General features: G+C 38.4%; 1 protein-coding gene across 2 annotated transcripts in view; it reads right to left on the bottom strand.

Moving 5' to 3' along the window:
* The window catches only part of TBC1D5 (TBC1 domain family member 5), a 421,860-nt gene that overhangs the window by 234,820 nt on the left and 165,036 nt on the right, over positions 1–22,004 (bottom strand). The window contains exons 5-8 of one of the 2 annotated variants that reach the window (XM_027872233.1): positions 18,402–18,510; positions 16,835–16,924; positions 16,681–16,755; positions 14,343–14,410 (exon numbers count right to left, since the gene is read on the bottom strand). In XM_027872233.1, the coding sequence (XP_027728034.1) occupies positions 14,343–14,410; positions 16,681–16,755; positions 16,835–16,924; positions 18,402–18,510 (342 nt within the window). Of the gene's footprint in view, positions 1–14,342; positions 14,411–16,680; positions 16,756–16,834; positions 16,925–18,401; positions 18,520–22,004 lie in introns of those variants that run through there. The other variant, XM_027872232.1, reaches the window with a different exon arrangement.

Here is a 22,004-nt window from a genome sequence, read left to right on the forward strand (position 1 = left end):
CTATTTTTTAGCATTTTGAATAGGTCTGATTGTTTCAGGAGTTGTCTGATATTTGACCAAATTTATCACATAATTAGAGAGTGTTAAAAAACAAAACAAAACAAAAAACAAGCAAACCCAAAACCTGATTTATGAATCAATCTGTCTTTTTTTGAAACAAAATGGTAGATAATATTTTTAAATAGATATTTTCTGTGATCTAAAAGTAGTTTATGTTCATTCAACTAAATGCTTTCTATATACAAAGCACTATGGAAGCTAGGTAATAGAAACAACAGAATAAAAATTAAATAGCACTTGCCTTCAAAGATTTTACAACCTACTAGGAAATACAATGTGTATGTATGTATATATACATACACACACAAATATAAATATATATATTTACACACATATACACACATGTACATATACATACATATCTGTAAATACGAGAAAACATGAGGAGAGCAAGAAAGCACTAATCCATGGGCAGGGGGTGGGAGGGTAGAGGGGATCTGAAAGTTAGTAAGAATAAGGAAAGGCTTCCTATGAGATAAGGACCCTATGAGGTAGAGGTAAGGCCATGATGCACTTCATGCTTTGTTGCGGTGGAAGGGAACTGTGGAGAGGCAGTCTGTGCAACTGTCTGGACAAAGGAGATGGAATGTCAGGTTTGGTGATAGCTGATAGGTGAAGCTGGTTGGAATGCATTGTTTATGAAGGGGGTTAATATGGAAAAGATAAATTGGAAAATTAGGGCCAGACTGTGAAAGCCAGAAGACAACAACAATCTCCGAGCCAGAGAGCGATGTGGTTAGACCTAGGCTTGAGGGAGATGTGGCAGCTGTACAAAATCATGAAACTGTGCCACTATGAATTTATGTCACATCATCTCAATTGGGTCCTCCCTGTAGCAAGCCAATGCTGTTATGCTCCTCTATTCAGTTTATTATCCCACTCATTACAGCAGCTTTTGCAAAACTTTTCATCCCTTCTCAAAGTTCCCATGGATACCCCTACTCCAATCCACTCAGCTGAAGAAACTGGCCTCATGTTTTACTGAAAAAATTGAGGCCACTCCCTGACAGCTCCCTTTTTCTCCCTTCACCCTCATTCATAATCACACAGATGTCTTCCTCCACTATCTCCTCCTTACCAAAGCAAACGCCTCTATATAGATACATGATCCCATTCTATCCCAACTTCCCCAACTTCTCCAGCAACAGATTGCCTCCCTTCATCAATTTCTCTCACTAATCTCTAGTCTGTTATCATCTACTGACTGCTTCCCCACTGCCTGAAAAAATGCCCATATCTCTCCATCCTTAAAAAATAATAATAATTAAAAAAGAACTCACTTGAACCCTCCATCTTCACTAGGTATCACCCTTTACCTGACTTCCCTTTCATAGCTATAGTCTTTGAGAAAACAATCTGTGTCAAGTGTCTCCACTTCCTTTCCTCTCACTCTCTTCTGAACTCTCTGCAGCCTGGTTTCTGATTTTACCATTCAACGAAAATGTTTTTTCCAAAGTCACCAATGTCTCCTAATTGCCAGATCTAAAGGCCTTTTCTCAATTCTCATCCCTTCTTGACCTCTCTGCAGCTTTTGACCCTGCTGGTCATCCCCTTCTCCTTGATATTCTCTTCTTGGTATTTCCATGTCACTCTGTTCTCCTGGCTTTCCTTCTACCTATCTGATGATAAGTGTCCCCTAGAGGTCTGTCCTAAACTCTTTTTTCTTTCCCTGCTATACCACTGCATTTGCTGATGTCATCAAAATTATCACCTCCACGTAGATGACTTTCAGATCCGTTTTTCCAGTCCTAATCACTATCCTGCTAGTCTCACATCTTCAACTGCCTAATAGACATCTCAAACTGGATGCACCACACAGACCTTAAACCTTACAAAACTGAACTCATTATTTTTTCCGTCAAGCCTCTCCCCTCATCCTAACTTCCTTCTTATTTTTGTTGAGGATGCCAACAGCCTTCCGGACCCCCATGTTCACGACCATGGTGTCATTCTAGACTTTTTACTCTCTCATTGCTTTTCATATCCAGTATATTGCCAAGGTCTGTCGATTCTACCTTCACAACATTTCTTATTTACTACTCCCTCCTCTCCTCTGACACTGCCACCACTTTGGTGCAGTACCTTATCACCACATACATGGGACTGCTGCAATGGCCTGCTAGTTGGTCTCCCTGACTCAAATCTCTCCCTATTCTAGTCTATCCTCATGTTAGCTACCAAAGTAGCTAGAAAGACAGCTAGGTGGCACAGTGGATATAGTGCTGGGCTTCAGGGCCAGAAGCTCTCACTTCAAATCTGGCCTTAGACACTTCTTAGCTATGTGACCCTGGACAGGTCACTTAACCTCTATCTGCCTCAGTTCCTCATCTGTAAAATAGGGATAATTACAGCAAATGAGATTTCATGTGTAAAGAGCTTAGCACAACGCTTGGCACATAGTGCATGTTAGCTATATTAATGTAAGCTATATTATTATCTGGCTATTACTGTTAGAACAGACCTGATCATGTTGTTTACTCATAAACTCGAGTGGTAAAACTATTATCTTCAGGATCAAACATAAAAAAATTCTGTTTAGCTTTACAACTGGGCCCCTACAAACTTTTCTAGTATTCTTATTCTTCACTCCCCTCCACATATCCTATGATCTGGTAACACTGGCTTTACTGTTTGTCATGCCTTGACATGATGTCTTTTCACTGGCTTCCCTCCCATGCCAAGAAAGCTCTCCCTGATCATCTCTCCCTTCTTGCCTTCCCTGGCCTCCTTCAAGTCTCAGTATCTACAAGAAGCCTTTCCTGATCCCTTTAATACTAATGCCTTCCCTCTCTTGATTATTTACTACTTATTCTGTATCTATCTTGTATATACATAGTAATTTGCATGTTGTCTGCCCGGTCAGAAAGGGAGCTTCCTGAGGGCAGGGGCTGTTTGTACCTTTCTTTATATTCCTGGCACTTAGTACAGTGTCAGGAACACAGTAGGTGCTTAATGAATGCTGGCTGACTGTGTGGAAACTGAATTAGATAGAGGGGAGGCTGGATGGCCCTCTCAGGTCCCTTTTCCCAGTGATGGTTGCTTCTTGAATCTTCCTTTTGGGGAAGGGCCCTGGGGAGTCGCCTGTTACTCTCCAGACTTAGCCACCGTGTCTCAGCTGCCTTTTGTTTCAGTTCTTGGAGCTCCCTTCTTCCAACGATGAGTTCTTCTTGGAACCTCCACTTTGGGGAAGAAACTAGATAAGCCATTTTTTGATTCTCAGGACTTAGCCGTCACGTACCCCTCCTGGATCACTGCTTCGTGATGCCGGAAGGGCTTTTGTAGATCAATGAAACTATGAGCTATGCTGCTCAACATTACTCAAAACAAACAGGTCATAGTGGAGAGTTCAGACAAAAGGTGTTCCACTGGAGGAGATGGCAAACCACTCCAGTACCTCTACCAAGAAAGACCTAGGACAGCATTAAAATAACAAAAGATATATTCCTGGAAGATAAGCCACTCAGGTTGGAAGGTGTCCAATACGCTACTAGAGAAGAGTGGGGGACAACTGCAAGCAGCTCCAGAATGATGTGGCTGGGTCAAAGCTGAAAGGAAGCCCAGCTGTGGATGTGTCTAGCGATGAAAGACAAGTCTAACGCCGTAAAGACCGATACCGTGCAGGAACCTGGAACGTCAGGTCTATGAACCAAGGTAAGCTGGACGCGGTCAAACAGGACATGGAAAACTTAAACATCAACATCTTGGGGGTCAGTGAACTTAATGTAGGTGATCATCACATATCCTACTGCAGGCAAAAATCCCTTAGAAAAAAATGGAGCAGCCCTCACAGTCAACAAAAGGGTGAGAAAAGCAGTACTGGGGTACAATCTCAAAAATGACAGCATGGTATCTGTTCGAATCCAAGGCAAATTATCAGTATCACAGTAATACCAGTCCATGCTTCAACCACCGAAGAAGCCAAAAAGGCCCAAGTTGATCAGTTCTATGAAGATTTACCATCTTCTAGAAATAACACCAAAAAAAAAACGTCACAGTTACCAAAGCAGAAATGCTTTGATGAGGCTGAGGTTGGAAATCAAAAGATAACTGGAATAACAGACAAGTTCAGTCTTGGAGTATAAAATGAAGCAGAACAAAGACTAACAGGGTTTTGTCAAGATAGCTCATCGGTCATGACAGATGTTCTTTTTCAACAACCCAAAAGGTGGCTTTTCACCTGGACACCACCAGATGGTCAATATTTAAATCAGATTGATTATACATTTTGCAACCAGTTAAAACAATACCTGGAGCTGACTGTGGCTCAGATCATGAGCTTCTTATTGCAAAATTCAGACAAACTGAAGAAAGTAGGGAAAATGATCAGACCATGTAGGTATGACCTAAATAACATCACTTACGAATATGAAGTGGAGGCAATGAATAGATTTGAGGAATCAGGCCTGGTAGACAGAGTGCCTGAAGAACTACGGACAAAGGTTGGCAATACCATACAGAAGGCAACAACGAAAAATATCCCAAAGAAAAAGAAGAACAAGAAAGTAAAATGGCTTTCTGATGAGGTTTTACAAATAGCTGAGGAAGGAGGGAAAGGGAAAGGAGAAAGGGAAAGATATGCCCACCTGAATGAAGAATTTGAGAAAAGCAAGGAGAGAGGTTTTCTTAAATGAGCAATGCAAAGTAACAGAAGACAAGAATAGAATGGGAAAGACACATCTCTTGAAGAAAATTAAAATACATCAAAGGAATGTTTCATGCAAAAAATGGGCATGATAAAACGCAAAAATGGTAGAAACAACAGAAGTAAAAGAGATTAAGAAGAAGTGTTAAAAATATACAGAAGAACTATACAAGAAAGATCTTAACATCATCAATAACCCTGATGGTGTGGCTACTGATCTAGAACCAGACATCCTGGAAAATGAAGTCAAGTGGGCCTTAGGAAGCACTGCTAACAATGAGGCTAGTGGAGGTGATGGAATTCAGCTGAGCTATTTAAAATCCCAAAAGATGATGCTGTTAAAGTGCTACACTCAATATGCCAGTAAATTTGGAAAATTCAACAGTAGCCACTGGATTGGAAAAGATCAGTTTAAGCCCCATTCCTGAAGAAGGGCAATGCCAAGGAATGTTCAAAATACCACATAATTGTGTTCATTTCACACACCAGCAAAGTTATGCTTGAGATTCTGCAACCCAAGCTTCAGCAACATGTGAACCAAGAATTACCAGAAGAGTAGGTTGGTTTTCAAAGAGGCAGAAACCAAACTGCCAACATTCAATGCATCATGGAGAAAGCAAAGGAGTTGCAGAAAAACATCTGCTTTGACTACACTAAAGCCTCTGACTGTGTGGACCACAACAAAATGTGCCAAGTCCTCAAAAAGATGGGATTAGCAGATCTTACTTGTCTTCTGTATGTGGGTCAGGAAGCAACAGTTAGAACCAAACATGGAACAACTGACTGGTTTAAGATTGGGAAAGGAGTATGACAAGGCTGTATATTGTCACCTAGTTATTTAATTTATATGCACAGTACATCGTGCGAGATGCCAGACTGGATAAATCAAAAGCTAGAATTAAGATTGCTGGGATAAACATCAATAATCTCCGATATGCAGACAACACCACTCTGCTGACAGAAAGTAAGGAAGAATTACAAAAGCTTCTTGAGGAAGGTAAAAGAGGAGAGTGTAAAAGCTGACTTGAAGCTCAACGTCAAAAAAAAAAAACAAAACCTACTCATCATGGCAACTGATCTTTCCTGGAAAACAGAGGGAGAATAATTAGAAGCAGTGTTAGATTTTGTATTCTTGGGCTCAAAGAACACTACAGACAGTGACTGTAGCCATGAAGTTAAAAGACCCTTGTCCCCTGGAAGAAAAGCTACGGCAAAGCTGGACATCATGCTAAAAAGAAGAGACTTCACCTTGCTGACAAAGGTTTACATAGTCAAAGCTATGGTTTTTCCAGTAGCAGTGTATGGCTGTAAGAGTTGGACTATAAAGAAAGCTGAGTGCTGCAGAACTGATGCTTCTGAAATGTGGTGCTGAAGAAGACTTTTCAGTGACCCTTGGACAACAACAAGATCAAATCAGTCAATACTTAAAGAAATGAATTCAGACTATTCATTGGAAGGACAAATATTGAAGCTGAAATACTTTGGACACATAAAGAAAAAACAGGACTCATTGGAAAAGACCCTGATTTTGGGAAAGATTGAAAGCAAAAGGAGAAAAGGATGACAGAGAATGAGATGGATAGTATCATGGAAGCAATGAACATGAGCTTGGACAGACTTTAGGAGATAGTGGAGGATAGAAGGGCCTCTAGAGTACAATGGTCCATTGAGCTCCTGAAGAGTCAGACATGATTTGATGAATGAATAACAACAAAAGCCCCTAGATGGAAAGGACCAACAACATCTCCGAGCCCCTTTCAGCTTTATAGGTTGTCTTCTACTGTTAGAATGTAAGCACTCAGGGGCAGCTAGGTGGCGCAGTGGATAGAGCACTGGCCCGGAAGTCAGGAGAACCTGAGTTCAAATACGGCCTCAGACCAAACACTTGTCACTAACTAGCTGTGTGACCCTGGGCAAGTCACTTAACCCCAGTTGCCCCCCCCCCCAAAAGAATGTAAGCACTCTGAGGCCAGGGTTTGTCTTTCTTTTTGCTGGTATTACATCTCTAATTCTTAGCACAGTGCCTCTGGCAAACAGTTAAGTGCTTAATAAATGCTTGTTGACAGACTAACTAGAAGCCAGGAGAACAGTCAGGAAACTACATGATAAAAGCCAGAGCTAGGGTGGTGGCTATGTTTGTTTGGGTTTAAGACCCATCATAGGATGGCTGGCTCTTAATATGACAAGTGGAACTATTTCCTGGGAAAGAAAGGGGTTAATAAAAAACTGAAATGATCAAAAGCTTTGTCAGTGCATTATGGTACATAATTAGGTAATTAGGAGTATTAAAACAGACAAAGCATCTGACCCAGATGAATCAGTGAAGATGTTAGTGTTCAGTAAGCTATCCCATGAGGAAAAAAAGAGTCCTTGGTGAGAGTTTTTAATTGTGCAACAGGACAAGGGAGTGCGGAAAGCCTTGAACAATAAATAATGATGTTCCTTTACTTTAAAAAACTGAAAATTAAAACATTTGAAAAACAAAATTTTGAAAATGGTCGATGCAAATGCTCAAGATTAAATATTTATGCAACACTGAAAAGCAGTGGTAAGTCAATCTGTCTTCTTTAACTATTTTACAGAGGGAAAAAGGAACATCTAAAGCCTCAAATTATAAAGTAGATAGATAGATAGAGAAATGGATACAGCATCTCTATCTAGAGAACAATAGCACAATGTAGGGAAAACCACTGGCTGGGGTCAGTAGCTCTGGACTAACTAGCTTGAAAGGTTGCAGGACTCTTCCGGGATTTGGTTCCATCATCTATAAAATAAGAAATTGAAATCAGATGATCTCCAAGGTTTTTGCTAATGCTAAAAATTCAATCATTATCTAACAATAAACCTATTAGTAACATTTATTTTGAAGTTAGTGAGACATGTAGAACTCAAGATTTGGCAACAACTGGAAATAAGGATTTCATAGTCTGGTGCTCCTGTGATTCTTACTTCAGAAGTTTCTCCTCCAGTCCAACCTTCATGTCTTTGTGCTACTGTTTATTTCAGAACCTGCTGAAACTTCTGATGAGGACTAACAGCCTGAATTAAACTTTAATTAAACCTAGATGAGAAGGCCTGGGCCTTTTGGTGATTTTGGGGACTGATTTCATAATGCTAGTGCACAAACCACACTTTATTTTTAACTATCAACAGTAATCTGAATATCCAATAGTGAAGAGTGGCCACAAGCTGGCTCAGTGAAAACAGATTGGACGTCAGAGGGTTGGAAACAATCCTACTGCTGAGAAGCTCTGGACGACAAAGTTCCTGCCAAGCAATGTCCTCCTCCTACTGCTCCTTAGATGCCAAAGGAAGGGCTACCCAATGTGTTGATGAAAGGACTACCACTATCTGCCCTTTTGGAAAATGCACCCACAGTTTGACTTGACTAGAGAAAGAACATGTCCTTTACGGTAAAGAGGATTCAAAGTCTTAAAAGTAAGAAACTTAGTGAAACACAGGAAAAAAAATTATAAAGCTGAGATGTCATAGAGAAAGAAAAACGTGCAGCAAAAATAGTAAATGAGAACATATACATTTTAAATCCTTGCAACCACAGTAGTTGGATAAATATTGAATTTTACCTTAAATACTGTCAATGGGGGAGAGCTGTGAGTCACTTAATAGAAGAATTGTTTCTTCCATTCCTGAAAATCTGTTTTTCCCCCTCTTTAATATTTAAGAGAAACACACACACACACACACACACACACACACACACACACGTTGCTGACAACTCTTAGAGAGCGGCTTGTGTTGTAGTTTTCACTTTCTAGGCTGTGAACGAGTGCATATGTGAGGGCTGGTTGTGCATGCACAAGCGTGTACTTTGTCTGCATTAAACAAAATCGCAACACAACACAAAGCACTCCCCCTCGTTCATGTGCGCCTGCAGTCCACCTCTAGGAGAGTGAAAATATAAATACAAGCTGCTACTTTGGTGTGATCACACGAACATGGCAGCTTGTGTTTTTTTTTTTTCCTTTAACATTTTAACACTGGGCAGATTGTCTGCATTAACACACACCAAAATCAATTCTGCTCTGAAATTTCTTGCAAAATCTTTCCCTGAGGAATCATTAAAAAAAAAAAATAAAAAATGAATTTCAAGAAATGTAACTTTTTAATGGGACAATCTGAGTTGTGGCCAAGCTCACTAGGAAATATTTTTCTAAAAAGTGAATTATATAATATTATTAAATTACTAAATCAAAAAGTTAAACACTGAAGGTTACTTTTGCCTATTCGTGAATAACATAATTTCTCTTAAAAATTAGAGTTTGGTTAAATTTGGTTAAATTAAATTGGTTAAATAAATAAAAAGGTGGAGGAACCTACATAGAGAAATTCTATTCTGGATCTTACCTACCAACAAGGTTCTTCCTGTTGTTGGGCTGGAAATGATGAGAACCTTGGCACGAAGTGACTGCTCCCACTTAGAGTTTATGACACGTAAGGAGAGAAATCTAAGCTGTATAACCCATACCCTAAATATTGCGAGAGCAAATTTAAAAGAATTCAGTGGAATTGTAGACAAGATCTTGTGAAATAAAATTCTTCCATTAATTGTAGAAGGTCCAGAAAGCATGGGAGGTGCTAAAAGATGCAATTCTGAAGACAGAAAAAGAAACAATTCTAATGGAGAGGAAAGGGGAAGTTTTCTAAAGAAACTGATGTGGATGCACAGGGAGCTTATAAATCAACTTGAAATTTGATAAGACGTGTATAGAAGCTAGAAGTCAGTTAGCAGGATGGAGGAAAGATACAAACATGAAGCAGGGACCCATAAGGGTAGTGTTTACAGGGCCAGAATGACAAGGAATCTAAAGACAAAGAAAGAGAATGTGTTAGCTCTACTCAGAAAAGGAAAGAATGAGAGGAGAGAAAGGACCATACTTGGGGTTGATGGGGAGAATAAAACAGACAACTGATTAACTGTTTCCTTCTGTTTTCTCTACCTAGGAGAAGGTTCTTCAAAGACTGCACATGTGTCTAAGAGAGTTGATAACAAAACAGAACACCTAACTGCTCTTGAGGAATTCACATCACCTGAGCACCTGAACTTTGTGCTAAAAACTGGAAGCTATGATTACTGGGCTAGTTACTTGCCAGGGATCTTGGAAAGGCAGGGATGCTGCTAAACTCTTGTTTTGTTTCTGTTTTCTCCATAGACAAACAAAGTTTTATACTGGACATTAGAGAATAAAAGTGACTAACAGGGAACGAATATTCAAGATCGGTTATGTGATGAGAGGAGAGAGTGAAGCTGCTCTCAGTGAGTTCTGACGAACTGGTCAAAACCAGATCCTCATATCCTGCAAGGGATGGCAGCTGTGGCTGCTGAGATACTGACAATGACGCATGAAACGTTACAGAAGAGGGGAGAGGTACTTGGAGGACGGAGAAGGGAAAACTCCTGATTTTCAAGAGAGAAAAAACCAGAGCCTAAAAACTACAGGCCAATGAGCATGATGACTTCACTTTCCAGGGAACTTCTGGACTAGCTCATGGAAGAGTTGGTTGGCCTATATCCAGATAGGGAGGCTGCAATTCCACACAACCAGCATGGTTTCATCCAGAACAGGTCACGGCAGACTCACCTTATTTCCTTTTTTTGAAGAGATTACTAAAGTAGTAGATGACAGGAATGCTGAGAACGTAGCTTATGCAGATTTTGATCAAGTTTTTGTAAGGTGGCGCATAGTATTCTTGTGGAGAAGATGCAGAGATAAGGACTAGAGGCAATACAACTCAAAAGCATTCAGAGCCGGCAAAGCTGCTGTATGCCAAGAGTAACTGTTAAGGGTTCTGTGTCAAACTGACAGACCTCTGGTGGAATAACCCAGCTATCTGTGGTTGACACTGTGCTACTCAGTATTTCTATCAATGAGCTGGTCTTCCTGACTCTGGATCCAGCACCACCTTATTATTAGATACTGAGATAAAGGACAAGAGAAGAGGGGTGAACTGAGGGGGTTTTCAAATGAAGACAAGAAGAAAAGAGGAAGCTCACAGGGCAATGACCTCACTCTTTTACAGAAAAGTAAAAGGTAAGGAAGAACCATTACAAATATACAATGAATTGGGCAAACAGCTGAACAGGAGGATGGGTGGACTGGGCTGCAATCAGTAAATGGCAAAGTGCTTTCAACTATTTCAACCCAGTTCTAAATACTAACCACCCATCTTATAACACACAGACACACGAGTTCTCTTAGTGACTCTGTAGGGTTATGAATCTTGGAATATCTAAGAATCAAAGTTGTGGGCAATCCAAAAAGCAATAGAGAAGACTCCAGTTGGTGCACAGAAGCTCCAGCATATTTCCAACGATGCTCTATGTGCAACAGTGACACAAGGGAAATAATGGAGGAAATGTATGATCAGAAAAGAGGTGGGTCAGTCATGACATGGGAGTAAAGGGTAAATCAAAGACGGTAGCTCCAGTGCTCCACAGAGACCGGGGAAAGGTAAAAGGACCGAGAGGAAAGCCTTAAACAAGTTGCGGAGATACTCAGTATAGAACCTGTGAGAGGACATGGACAAAAACTGCCCAGGATAAGGTGCTGAGGAGATATCCCCATTAATGAGTTCTATATCCACTGAGGTACTGAACTGCTTGGGTCTGTAGGAACTGCAGAGGAGCCAAATATTTTCTTTGTTAAAAACAGAGTAGTTGTTTTTTATTTAAGTACGTAAAAAGCTCTTCATCCTGTCCAAAACCAATATTTATACTGATCCTGCATTGGGCAGAACTGAAAGAAGGTGGGTTTGAGGGGTCTGTTGGTTCTGCTTTTCTGTGTGATGTTTCTAAAATTCATTCTGGAAATTTCTAGCCTCTCCACTATGTCATGGATGTTACTGGTGAGCTTGTGGCATAGGTCCATAAGGACATGTTTTTAGAGAACTGTATGTTGATAAACACTTCTACAAATACATCACCTAAAACAACTATTTACATAGCTCCACAGTAACTGCTTCTGTAAGAAAACTGGGCTGGAATAAAGGAATATAATTTAGTAAGGCAAGGAATCACAGACTTCTGGATAGTCCCACTGAATTAAAAGGGCAGCTTCTGTGTAGCAACATTAAAGTCTTCCCTGATAATGCACACTACAGTCTCAAAACTAATCTTCTCACCTTCTTACGTGGAATAAGGGGGAGGATCAACAAGATTAAATTTTATTATTTATATATATATATATATTTATATAATAAATACATAAAGTATTAATAATACTTTAAATTACTTGGAAAACAAGGAGAGGTGGGTCCAGGTTGGTGCAAATAATGAATCCATGGAAATGGTCCCCATATTTGAATTCACACAGCACATTTCTATTGGGCTAGAAACAATGACCATATTTTACAAAATTCTGACTTCAAATAATGTGAATTAAAATACATCTATGTACTACTTCAGGGAATTCATTCTTCATAGCAATAGTAAACAAATTCCCATTAGTTCTTTCAAATGTTTGAAAAAGACAATGGTATGAGAACAAGGTAAGAATGAGGCTGAAGGAACTATTGAAGGGAAGGGAAGAGGAGATGAAAGAAAATAAGCATTTATTAAGCACTGACTATGCACCAGGCACCATGCTAAGTGCTTTACAAATATTAACTCATTTGAACCTCACAACAGTCCTGTGAAGTAGATGCTGTTATTAATCCTGTTTTACAGTTGTGAAAACTACGGCAAACAGGGTTGAAGTCACTTGGGCAGCAGCACACGACTAGTAAATATCTGAGGCCAAATTGGAATTCAAGTCTTATTGACTCCAGGTCCAGAGCTCTGGGCACTACACTGCCCCCCAGCTATCTATTGAGTAAGAAAGATGGGAAGTACATGCTAAATATAACACACCAAACGGCACAATTATTGTATGAAGAAATAGGTCAAGGTTATTCCAAAATGAACGTACACCTCATAAAGAATGGTCTAAAAAAGCTGAGAGAAAAAGATTTTTTTAATAGATACAAGTCTAATTAAGTTGCCAATGCTGTAATTAATAATCTACTTTTAAGCGTAACATTTGGGAGGGAGATGGATTTTATCTTAAGATCTTTAATAAGCATATCAACCCCCCCCCAAAAAAAAACAAAACCCAAAAGAACAAAAAAACAAAAACAAAAACAAAAAAACTAGTCCTCCAAACTAGTCCTGTTCGTTCTTCTCTCAGGCAAATTTAGAATCAGACTTTTGGGTCAGGAAGTGACCTCAAAGATCATCTACTCCAAATCCCTCTACTTTACAAATGAAGAAACTGAGATCCAATAAGTCCCTCCTCATCTTCACCTCCTGGCCTCCCTGGCATGTTGTGCCTTTCCCATTAGACAATGAGCTCTTAAAGAGCAGGGACTGGGTTTTATTTTTTCTTTTCTTCTTCTTAGTTTTCTTTGCATACCTAGGGTTTGCTATATAGTAGGTACTTCAGAAACGTTAAGTATTAGTGAACAGAAATTTCTTGTGAACAAAAAGACAGATAACATTCTACGGGGTGTATGCAGGTGGAAAATCCCACAGTTAACTGACATTCAGAATTTTAGTGCACCTGGAACACCAACGAACTCTAGAAACCATGAAAGACAACATAACCCAAGAAGAACATGAGACATGTATCTGGTAGGAGCGTGTTAGAGGCTGAGGATAAAAGTACAAAGAACGAAACTGCTGCTACTCTCAAAGGGCTTTACATCCTAACGGCAGAGATAGTCTGTCAGCACACATGTAAGTATACACTGAACAAACAAAACAAAAAGAGAATAAAGGGAAGTAAACCCAACATAATCAACCATAAGATAGCTTAAGAGGGAGGGGACTGGTAGTTGGAAGGACAGGAAAAGCTTCCTGGGGAAAGAGAGAGAATGACTAGTTCTGCCAAGGGAACAGAACCCTAGAAGGGACACCAGTGGGCTGGTGATGTGGAGGTGAAAGCCTGGATTCCACTTCCTCCACTCTTTTTATCCTCCTAATTGATTTTTATGTTTAGTCGCTGATACTCCTTCCCTAGCATCAGTCTTCCTTTGGTCATTTTCCCAGCATGTTGATGTTGTTCCCACAAGTTTTGGTCACCCACCCCCCCTCCTAGCAGAGGCTTTGCCCTGGGCTCCTCCTCTTCCCCCCAGTCAATAGGTTTTCCCAGTGTGTTCTTTTTATAGATTTAAAAGGCATGGATACTGGATTCACAGAGCACCACATCTGTTAGAGATGTTGATAAGAATCCAACAAGCACAATGACAACATAACAGATTATATAACATTGATATGAAAAGGGAATGCTTAGCTCTTAATTACGTTAAATTAAATTCTATAACTTCCTAAATTTTAATATATTTTAAAATTATTATAAATAAAACAGTTTAATCAGAAGAAATCTGTCATAAAAGACCATTTGCTTCACATTTTAAAAAAATATGTATTTTCAGTGAACCATACCAATTCTTTACTACAGAATAATACTAACAAGAGTAAGGTACTGCTTCAATGTAATATATTTCAAATCATATATGAGTTTCTCTTTATTCTGGTCTTTTTATTATGCAGAAGTTAGAAGGCAAATAATAAAAACTATAGAATTTTAGAAATGATGTAAATATGAATTTTTAAAAGAATTGTTTGAGTGGTTCTTATACATACGTTCTTTTGACATCCTGTTCAATCATTGCTCGAAGCTCTTTATCCTGAAAAAATTTGTTCCAAAGACTCTAAAATGAAGAAAAATGTACCACTTGAAAAACCAGTATTCATTTGGTGTCCACTTCAAAAAATAATTTCAAATAACTTTTATAAATGTTAAATTAATTATATCATCTTTCTGTTAAGCCTTTTTACTTTGAAAATGGAGAACTTGAGACTCATCATACATTTCTTGTCTACTTCAGTCCCTTAAGTGCATGCTTATTCTAACACAATCTCTTTCCTTCTGCCATTATTGTATAGTCTTTAAAAAGCATGATTTGTCACCAATTCATAGTAGTGAAATGTATAAAAAGGTGGCTTGCCTAATCTATAAGAAATAATAGCTGAGCATTTCAAGGAGTTTTATCAATTAGTTAAGAATGTTTCTTGGCTCTGTCTAAAGCTTCAGTATGACAAGCTGGGTGCCCTCTGGTTATCCGCTTGTTCACAAGTCTTAATTATGACAGTGGTTCCTTCTGCCTGTCCATTGGAGAAGCTGTCCCAATTTTGAGAAATATTAGGACAGTTTGGATTGTATACTGAAAACATGGTCCAAATCATGATATATTGTGAAGAAAGGGAGCATTTTAATTCCATTGTCCACTTCAGCAATTCTAGGGAAAACCTTCACTCTCTACCTGTTGGCATTTCCATAGTCAATTAGAATCCTTGGCCTGGGGATTTTGTTGGAGGCCTGAAACTAGTCTTTGAAGCTAGGCAACAACTACTTGGAGTAAGCATAATATTTGGGGTAGCAAGAAGTTTGAGCAGAAGCCTGACTTGGGTATTAAGACAGCCCCAAAGAGTAAAGATTAGCATTCTCCATGAGGCACTTTTGGGATGCTTTCCCATCTAACAATCTCAATGTGATACTTTTTCATTGAAAGCTTGACTTAGTAATTTGAGGGATTCTTATTGAAAAATTTGATTGTGAAAAATATTTGTCATTAAATAATTTCTAGCACTATAGTACTTAGCACAATATCTGGCACACAGAAGGTGCTTAATAAATGTTTATTGACCTACTAACAAAATAATGAAGAAATAATTAAAGCTTTGAATACCATATAGTATGAAATACACACTGAATATATTAGCAACTGTTTGCTAATTTTCATAAAGACTTTGGCAAAGTTCCATTAATTTTATACTCTAATTCTTGTAGTAAAAACAAGGTTCTTTAGTAACTTAGTAAGTAGCAGAGAAGTCAAAAAAGAAAGGCATCCAACTATTATTAGTCACTGCTAAAGGCTAGGATTGCTAAGGAGCAAGTGAAGGGAGTACATGGGACTCACAGGAGAACACTTCAGATTCAAATCTAACTTGATATATGAGGGCATAATAACTACATGTAGGATTTTGCAAGAAATAACAAGTATCTTTCTATTTAATATCTAGAAAGAGAAAAAATCCTCTGGTTTGTTCCCTTAAAACTCATTTGAGATGTTCATTCTGAGCACTCCAACTTTGAGAGAAGTTCCATAGTCTCCTGATATGGAAGCAGGAATGGGGAGGAGGTGCTATGGGTTGATTAGAGCTGGGTCAATGCAAAGTTTGCAGTTTGAAAGAGCGCTGCATGGCAACAAAAGATGGAAATATCTACCAAATTCTCTGGCTATCTAAGCCAAAGCTACCTCCCAGAATATTATTCAGAGCAGGCAGGGATGCCTCACTTTTTTTCTGTTACAGACCGTTTAGCGTCTGGTGAAGCCTATGGTGAAGTGTCATCCCAGAATAACATTAAAAAAATGAATAACTGAAGGACAAGCAAAATTTCAGTTAGAGGTTAGTGGAAATAAAGATGCATTTTTCCCCACACAAGTTCACAGACATCAATCCCTGACATCAATCCAATGACATGTCTTTGGAGGTCATCAGGAAAGAGCTCATGAGTTAGAGGACCTGTAGCACCTTCTCCCCTGTGACACTATTTACATAGACCAGATAAGAGGTTCACTATCTATCTGTCATAACTCAGGAAGAAGGTACAGAGGGGCCAAGGGCAAAACCCCATTGTTCTCTCTAACTGGACCAGCTTCTTTCCTCCCTCTTCCCTCCCCTGCCCACTTTGCTCCCTGGGCCTTCTCTATCACATCAAGGTTTCTTCCAAAATGTTGTAGGTGACTGATTACTAGGTGAGATGCCTTAAGATACTTTGTAGTATCTTAGGTACAGTTGGTATGGAGATAAAGGGCTTCAAACTAAAAACCAGTATTAACGGTTTGTATTTTAAACATATTTATTAAGTCAGTGAAGCTGCCTATGGAAAAAAAAATGACTAAAAGACAATTTTTACCCCTTCATCCTGTGAGAGAGGATTATTGATCATCAAATCTTGCTGTCCTGCAGCTTTCCGAGGGTTGGTAATATGCTGAGGGGGGCAAATAAAACAGAAATCAAAACTAGAGCTTGGCGCTTATTTGAGGAACATTTATTAAAATGTTACTTACTCTTTCTTTGATGCTATTGTACCAGGCTCTCAGTTCCTTGGTTTGGCTTGTCCACTGACCTTTATCTTGAGGAAGAACATTCAGAAAAAGCTGTTGTGAAGAAGAAATGAAGTTGTTACTTATAAGGAGAAAAAGAATATGAAACAATGTAAAAAATAAAATCATCAAAGCAATACAGTACTCTTACTGTAATTAAATAATTTATTTAAAATTACTACTAATCTTCATTTAAAGACATTAATATAACAAATGAAAAAAAAAACACAAATGAAGGTTATGAAATAAACAAAAAAGTCAGATCATTAAATGGGGTCATTTCCTCAGGACTCATGTTAAGAAAAAGATATATAACGAATCAGATTTGTCCAAGCCAAAATAAAATGGTACTGAGGTTCAACCACATTCTGTGTTTACTGGAAAGCAGAAAAGAAGCAGTTAAAATGGCCAAAGTGTTGGTTATGGTTTTTATTCTCTTGAAACATACAGGCAACTGATAAAGAGAAAATATAGGGCAGAGAGTAGCTAATTGTTAAAACACATCTTTTCGTCTTTAGCAAAAAATGTAATTTATAATCAACAATCAATTAGGAAAAAGAACAAATATTCAAAAAAAGACAAATTTGATTTGATTTATTTTAACCTAACATAAAGATAAATCTGGCTTTGTGTTTATTTTTAGCAAGTGAAAGATTTTACTAAAAGTTAAACAACAGGAAAGAGGGATGGGCCCAAATGGGCTCCAGCACTGTGGCAGCATCTCTCTCTTTATTACTTCCATCAAGTAGAAAAAAATGTATTTAAATTATTAAATATAAATTATTAAATCTCAAACTGGATAACTTATTTTGTGATTCTCCCAGTCTATACTTTCACTTAACTTGATATGCTTAATCTATACAGATAAAAACTTTAAAACTAGAGCTAGAAATCATTTTTGAAATCATTCATCACAATCAGCTCCCTCTGGAAGAAGAAAAAAAGAACAGTATTTAAAGGCCAGAACAAAAAAAGTTTACAGATTATCACTACAAAAATGGTAACCAATGGTTCTTTTCCTCTAAAGGAGACTTGGTGCTTCTGGTCATTCAAATTGGAAGTCTTTTCCAGCTAGTGTTTATGAGGAAAATAAGACAGAATTAAAAAAAAAAAATGGCACTTGCCCTGAAGTTTGAGATTAATCAAACAGAGGTGTGTGTCTATATAGATACGTAGATACATATAAGTCAAAGATTTATACACAATTTGGGGAAGTAAGAGTTTTCCTGCAAAAAAGTGGTAGGTAATGCAGAGGTGTCAGTCAGGATATAATTTTCACCATCAAATGAGATGCTAACCCAAGTACAGATGTTCATTTTGAATGAGCCTTTCCCATCGCCAGCTACTGAAGACTAGGGTGCCCTCATTCTTATTAGCAAATGTCCTACGGAAGACAAAATGGATGGCAAAAATTGGAGAGGAAGTCTCTCGGAAAATTCAGTGATTCTTTGCATCGGTAATCTTCCCAGGGCATCAGGTAATGTGTTGATCTACTGCAACCACAAACTGTAAATAAATATTTTCTTCTTACCTTCCAGCAAACACTGCGGAACCTGCTGCTTCTCAGCTGCCCATTAATCCCCTTCAGCCGTATAGTTGCCAAGTAATTGTTGTTTACAAATAGTTCTTCCCATTCTTTACTACATGAAAGAAAATAGGGCAGGGGAATAATTTTTAAAAACCTTAACAGCTTTTAGAAGGGGTGTTGGTTCAGAGAAAACCAAGTACTTTTTGACAAGGAGAAAGCACCAAACTTTAAACAGGCACATATTCAGTTGCGTGATGTTTCTGAACGCATGGCTGTCTTTTTGGACACATTTCTTTCCTGCATTTAATGAATATGTAGATCGCTATAATTATGCCAGCCACTGAAATTCATAATGTCCATGGATGCTACTCCATTTCCTCTAAAATGTTGGTGCTGCAGTTCAGTGAATAAACAAGAAAAATGAATATTAATATAAACATATTACTGTTTTAGCCATAGACAAAGACATACCAGCTCCAGAAATACGCAACAAAAAGTACACCGTTGACTGCATGGGTTTTTCACATGACATATCAGCTTAAATGAACCTTTCTTTCCCTTAATGTCAAGATGGGCAGTTAACCAGAATAGAAGACTACTTTCTTTAACTTTTAGTGCTCTTTGCTATTGAAATCTCTTCTACTTTTTTCTACATGATCAGTTTTAAAATTTTAACAGGTGCTAGCAAATTTAAAAAAACATCAAAAAATTAAAAACCCTCACTGTATAAACTGTTAAAGGCAAGCTTGAGTACCTTGCAGTACCTATGGCTGACTAGATAAACAACCTAAATATGCCTCCCAGGCATGCAGGCACCAGGGGCCTAACACCTGTGCCTCATTAATATACAAGTAAATCTGCTCTACTGGGAAACAATTGGAAATTAATTGTCCCAAACCATTTACTGAGTTTGAATAAAGGAATGAGACCTATATTTCCTGTGTTTTCCAATGAACTAAATTTCCAGGCTCAAGTCTGTCTATCGATGGGTCTGAGTCAAACTTTATAAAATGTCTTGCAAGTTCAAACAAGTCACATTGAAAAGATACACACACTTTAGATTTACCACTTAAATTATGATCCTAATGTAAAATCTTAATAATCCATTAAAGGACATGACTTTTTCTTCAGGAAAACAGGCAAATAATGGCAAGTGTCTTTTTATTCTTTATAAGGTAGATAAAAATGTCACTGGCTCAGAGTCTATGGCTCCATTCCAAATAAATATAGCCTCCTTTTATCATTTCACAGTTACAAAAAATAATCATACTCATAAGCTTTGAAAGGCCTTGAGAAAATCAAGTGGGATTTTTTCAATCCAATTCTAAAAGCTCAACTCTAACGAGGCAGGCTCAGGAACACAAAGGGTGAGAGAACCTCTCCCACAAACAAAGTTCCAGAGAAATCTTCTACCAGGAAGTCGAGTGTACCACAGGGCAGGGCAGGAGTTCTTCCCTTTTTATGTGTCCTGGACCTCTCTGGCCCAGTCTGGTGAAGCCCATAGACCCTTTCTCAGAATAATATTTCTAAATGCATAAAACAAAATACATAGCTTTACTAAGGGAGCCAATTATATTGAAATAAAAGGTGCAACTTAATTTCCCAATTTAAATTTATAAATTTCCTGCTGTAGGCACAGCCCACCTGCTTGAACTTCCACCCCAATCCCTGCGGGCTTCTGCTTTATTTGTACAACACATTGTGGAGTATGATTATCCCCATTTACATTATAGTGCCTACAATGTGTTAAGTACTGTGGTAGGTAGTTTACAATTATTATCTCATTTGACCCTCACAATTTTTCAAAGCAGGTTCTGTGTTATACCCATTTTGCAGATAAGGAAACTGAGGCAGGCAGCAGTTAAGTGATTTTTGTTTAGGGCCATATAGTTAGTAAATGTCTGAGACCAGATTTAAAGTCAGGTCTTCCTGATTCCAAACCCAGACTATCCACTGTACCACCTAGCTGCCTCCTACTGAACATAAAGAACACACAATGGAAAAAAAAAACAAACTAGAGTAGAATTAGATTACCTTTCATAGGTATAGCTAAGGGTTGAATTCTTACCAAAAACTTCAAATACATGAAGTTGAAAAATTTTTTCCACACATACAAAAAAAAATAAGCCAAGACAAAAAAAAGGAAGCAGTTAACTGGGAAAAATCGTTAAATCAAATTTCTTAAGGCTCTGATGTCCAAGAAATAAAAGTAACTAACAGAAATAAATAAAATCAGAATCCATTCCCCAGTACTGGAATGCTTGAAGGAGACAGATAAAGTTCTCAAAAGAAGAACTAAGCTATGTGAACTATGTGACTGTTCCAAATCATTGAGGTTTTACTGCAAGGTCAAATAAGCAAAGATGGGAAAGTTATTGTTTGAGCAGTTATAACTGAAACGTCAGTATCCTTTGATGCAGTGATTCTACTGTGAGGCAGATATCTCAAGGATTTCAATGATAATATAATGGGGAGGTGAGACAAGCCAAGTGAGGTTCAGTTCTCAGAATATTTGCAGGAGGTTCTGATGTCCCTTCCCACCTAGAGATTCCGTGGTACCAAAGATACTGAAATCACTGTTAAATATTATAGGATTAAGTGAGGAGATGTGGGAGGATGGCCTCTACTATCTCTTCTCATATCAGAAATTATTCACAGCAACCAAGGTACTGAGAAGTTAATCCAGAAACAGCTAATTTGCCAGATTTACTGTAGTATGACAGCTAAGGAATTGTCTTAAGGTCAAGCAAACATGATGTTACACGATTCTTATCACTGTGAAAAGGATAATCCTTTTTCACTTCAAGTAAAAACTTCCGCTTTGGTTATAGTTAACGGTACAGGTCAGCAGTAACTAGCACACGAAGCACAAAAATATATATTATTTATATATATATATATACACACACACACACACACACACACACACACACACACATATAATACATATTACATGTGTGTATATATATAATTTCAAAAATTCATTACCTTATGGGGTAAATTACTTTAGCTAAGGAAAAACCTGAGATAGGTAATTAAAATCAACATGAAAAAACAGGCCCATAAGGACTCTATAAAATGTTTTTCTTTGAGGTGGGTGTTAGGTATGTCATCTACAACCATGTTAAATGACACAACATACACGTTTGGAGTAATGGTATCTTGAATTCAGGGCTTGGAAAGGACCTTGGAATCCACCAAGTACAAGCCCATCACTCAACAGAGGAGGCATCTAAGCTGAGGTGCAGGGAAGTCGAGTGGTTTGCCCAAGGTCAAGGCCAGGGGTCTAACTTGAACACAGTTCACCCAGTTCCAGGGGCCAGTGCTCTTCCTGCTCTGCTACCTTCTCTCTGCCAGGCCTCCCAGTTAGGTTGTATGAAAGGTGGCCAAGTCCCTCCTACTGGGGCACTAAAGTATAGGTAAAAAGCCCTGAATTGGGCGGTTGGGATACCTGTACCATGGCTCGGCTTCACCAGACTGTCCAAAGGGCTACCATCCAAAAAAGGTACAACATCCCCCACCAAAAGTCATTCAGCTTTTGCTTCCCATAAAGGCAATCCACTCTATCCTACTGGGTCAACCTATTTTACTCTTGTATTTCTAAGT

This window comes from Vombatus ursinus, unplaced genomic scaffold (assembly GCF_900497805.2).
Source record: "Vombatus ursinus unplaced genomic scaffold, bare-nosed wombat genome assembly UNPS02014799.1, whole genome shotgun sequence".
NCBI classification, from domain to species: Eukaryota; Metazoa; Chordata; class Mammalia; order Diprotodontia; family Vombatidae; genus Vombatus; species Vombatus ursinus.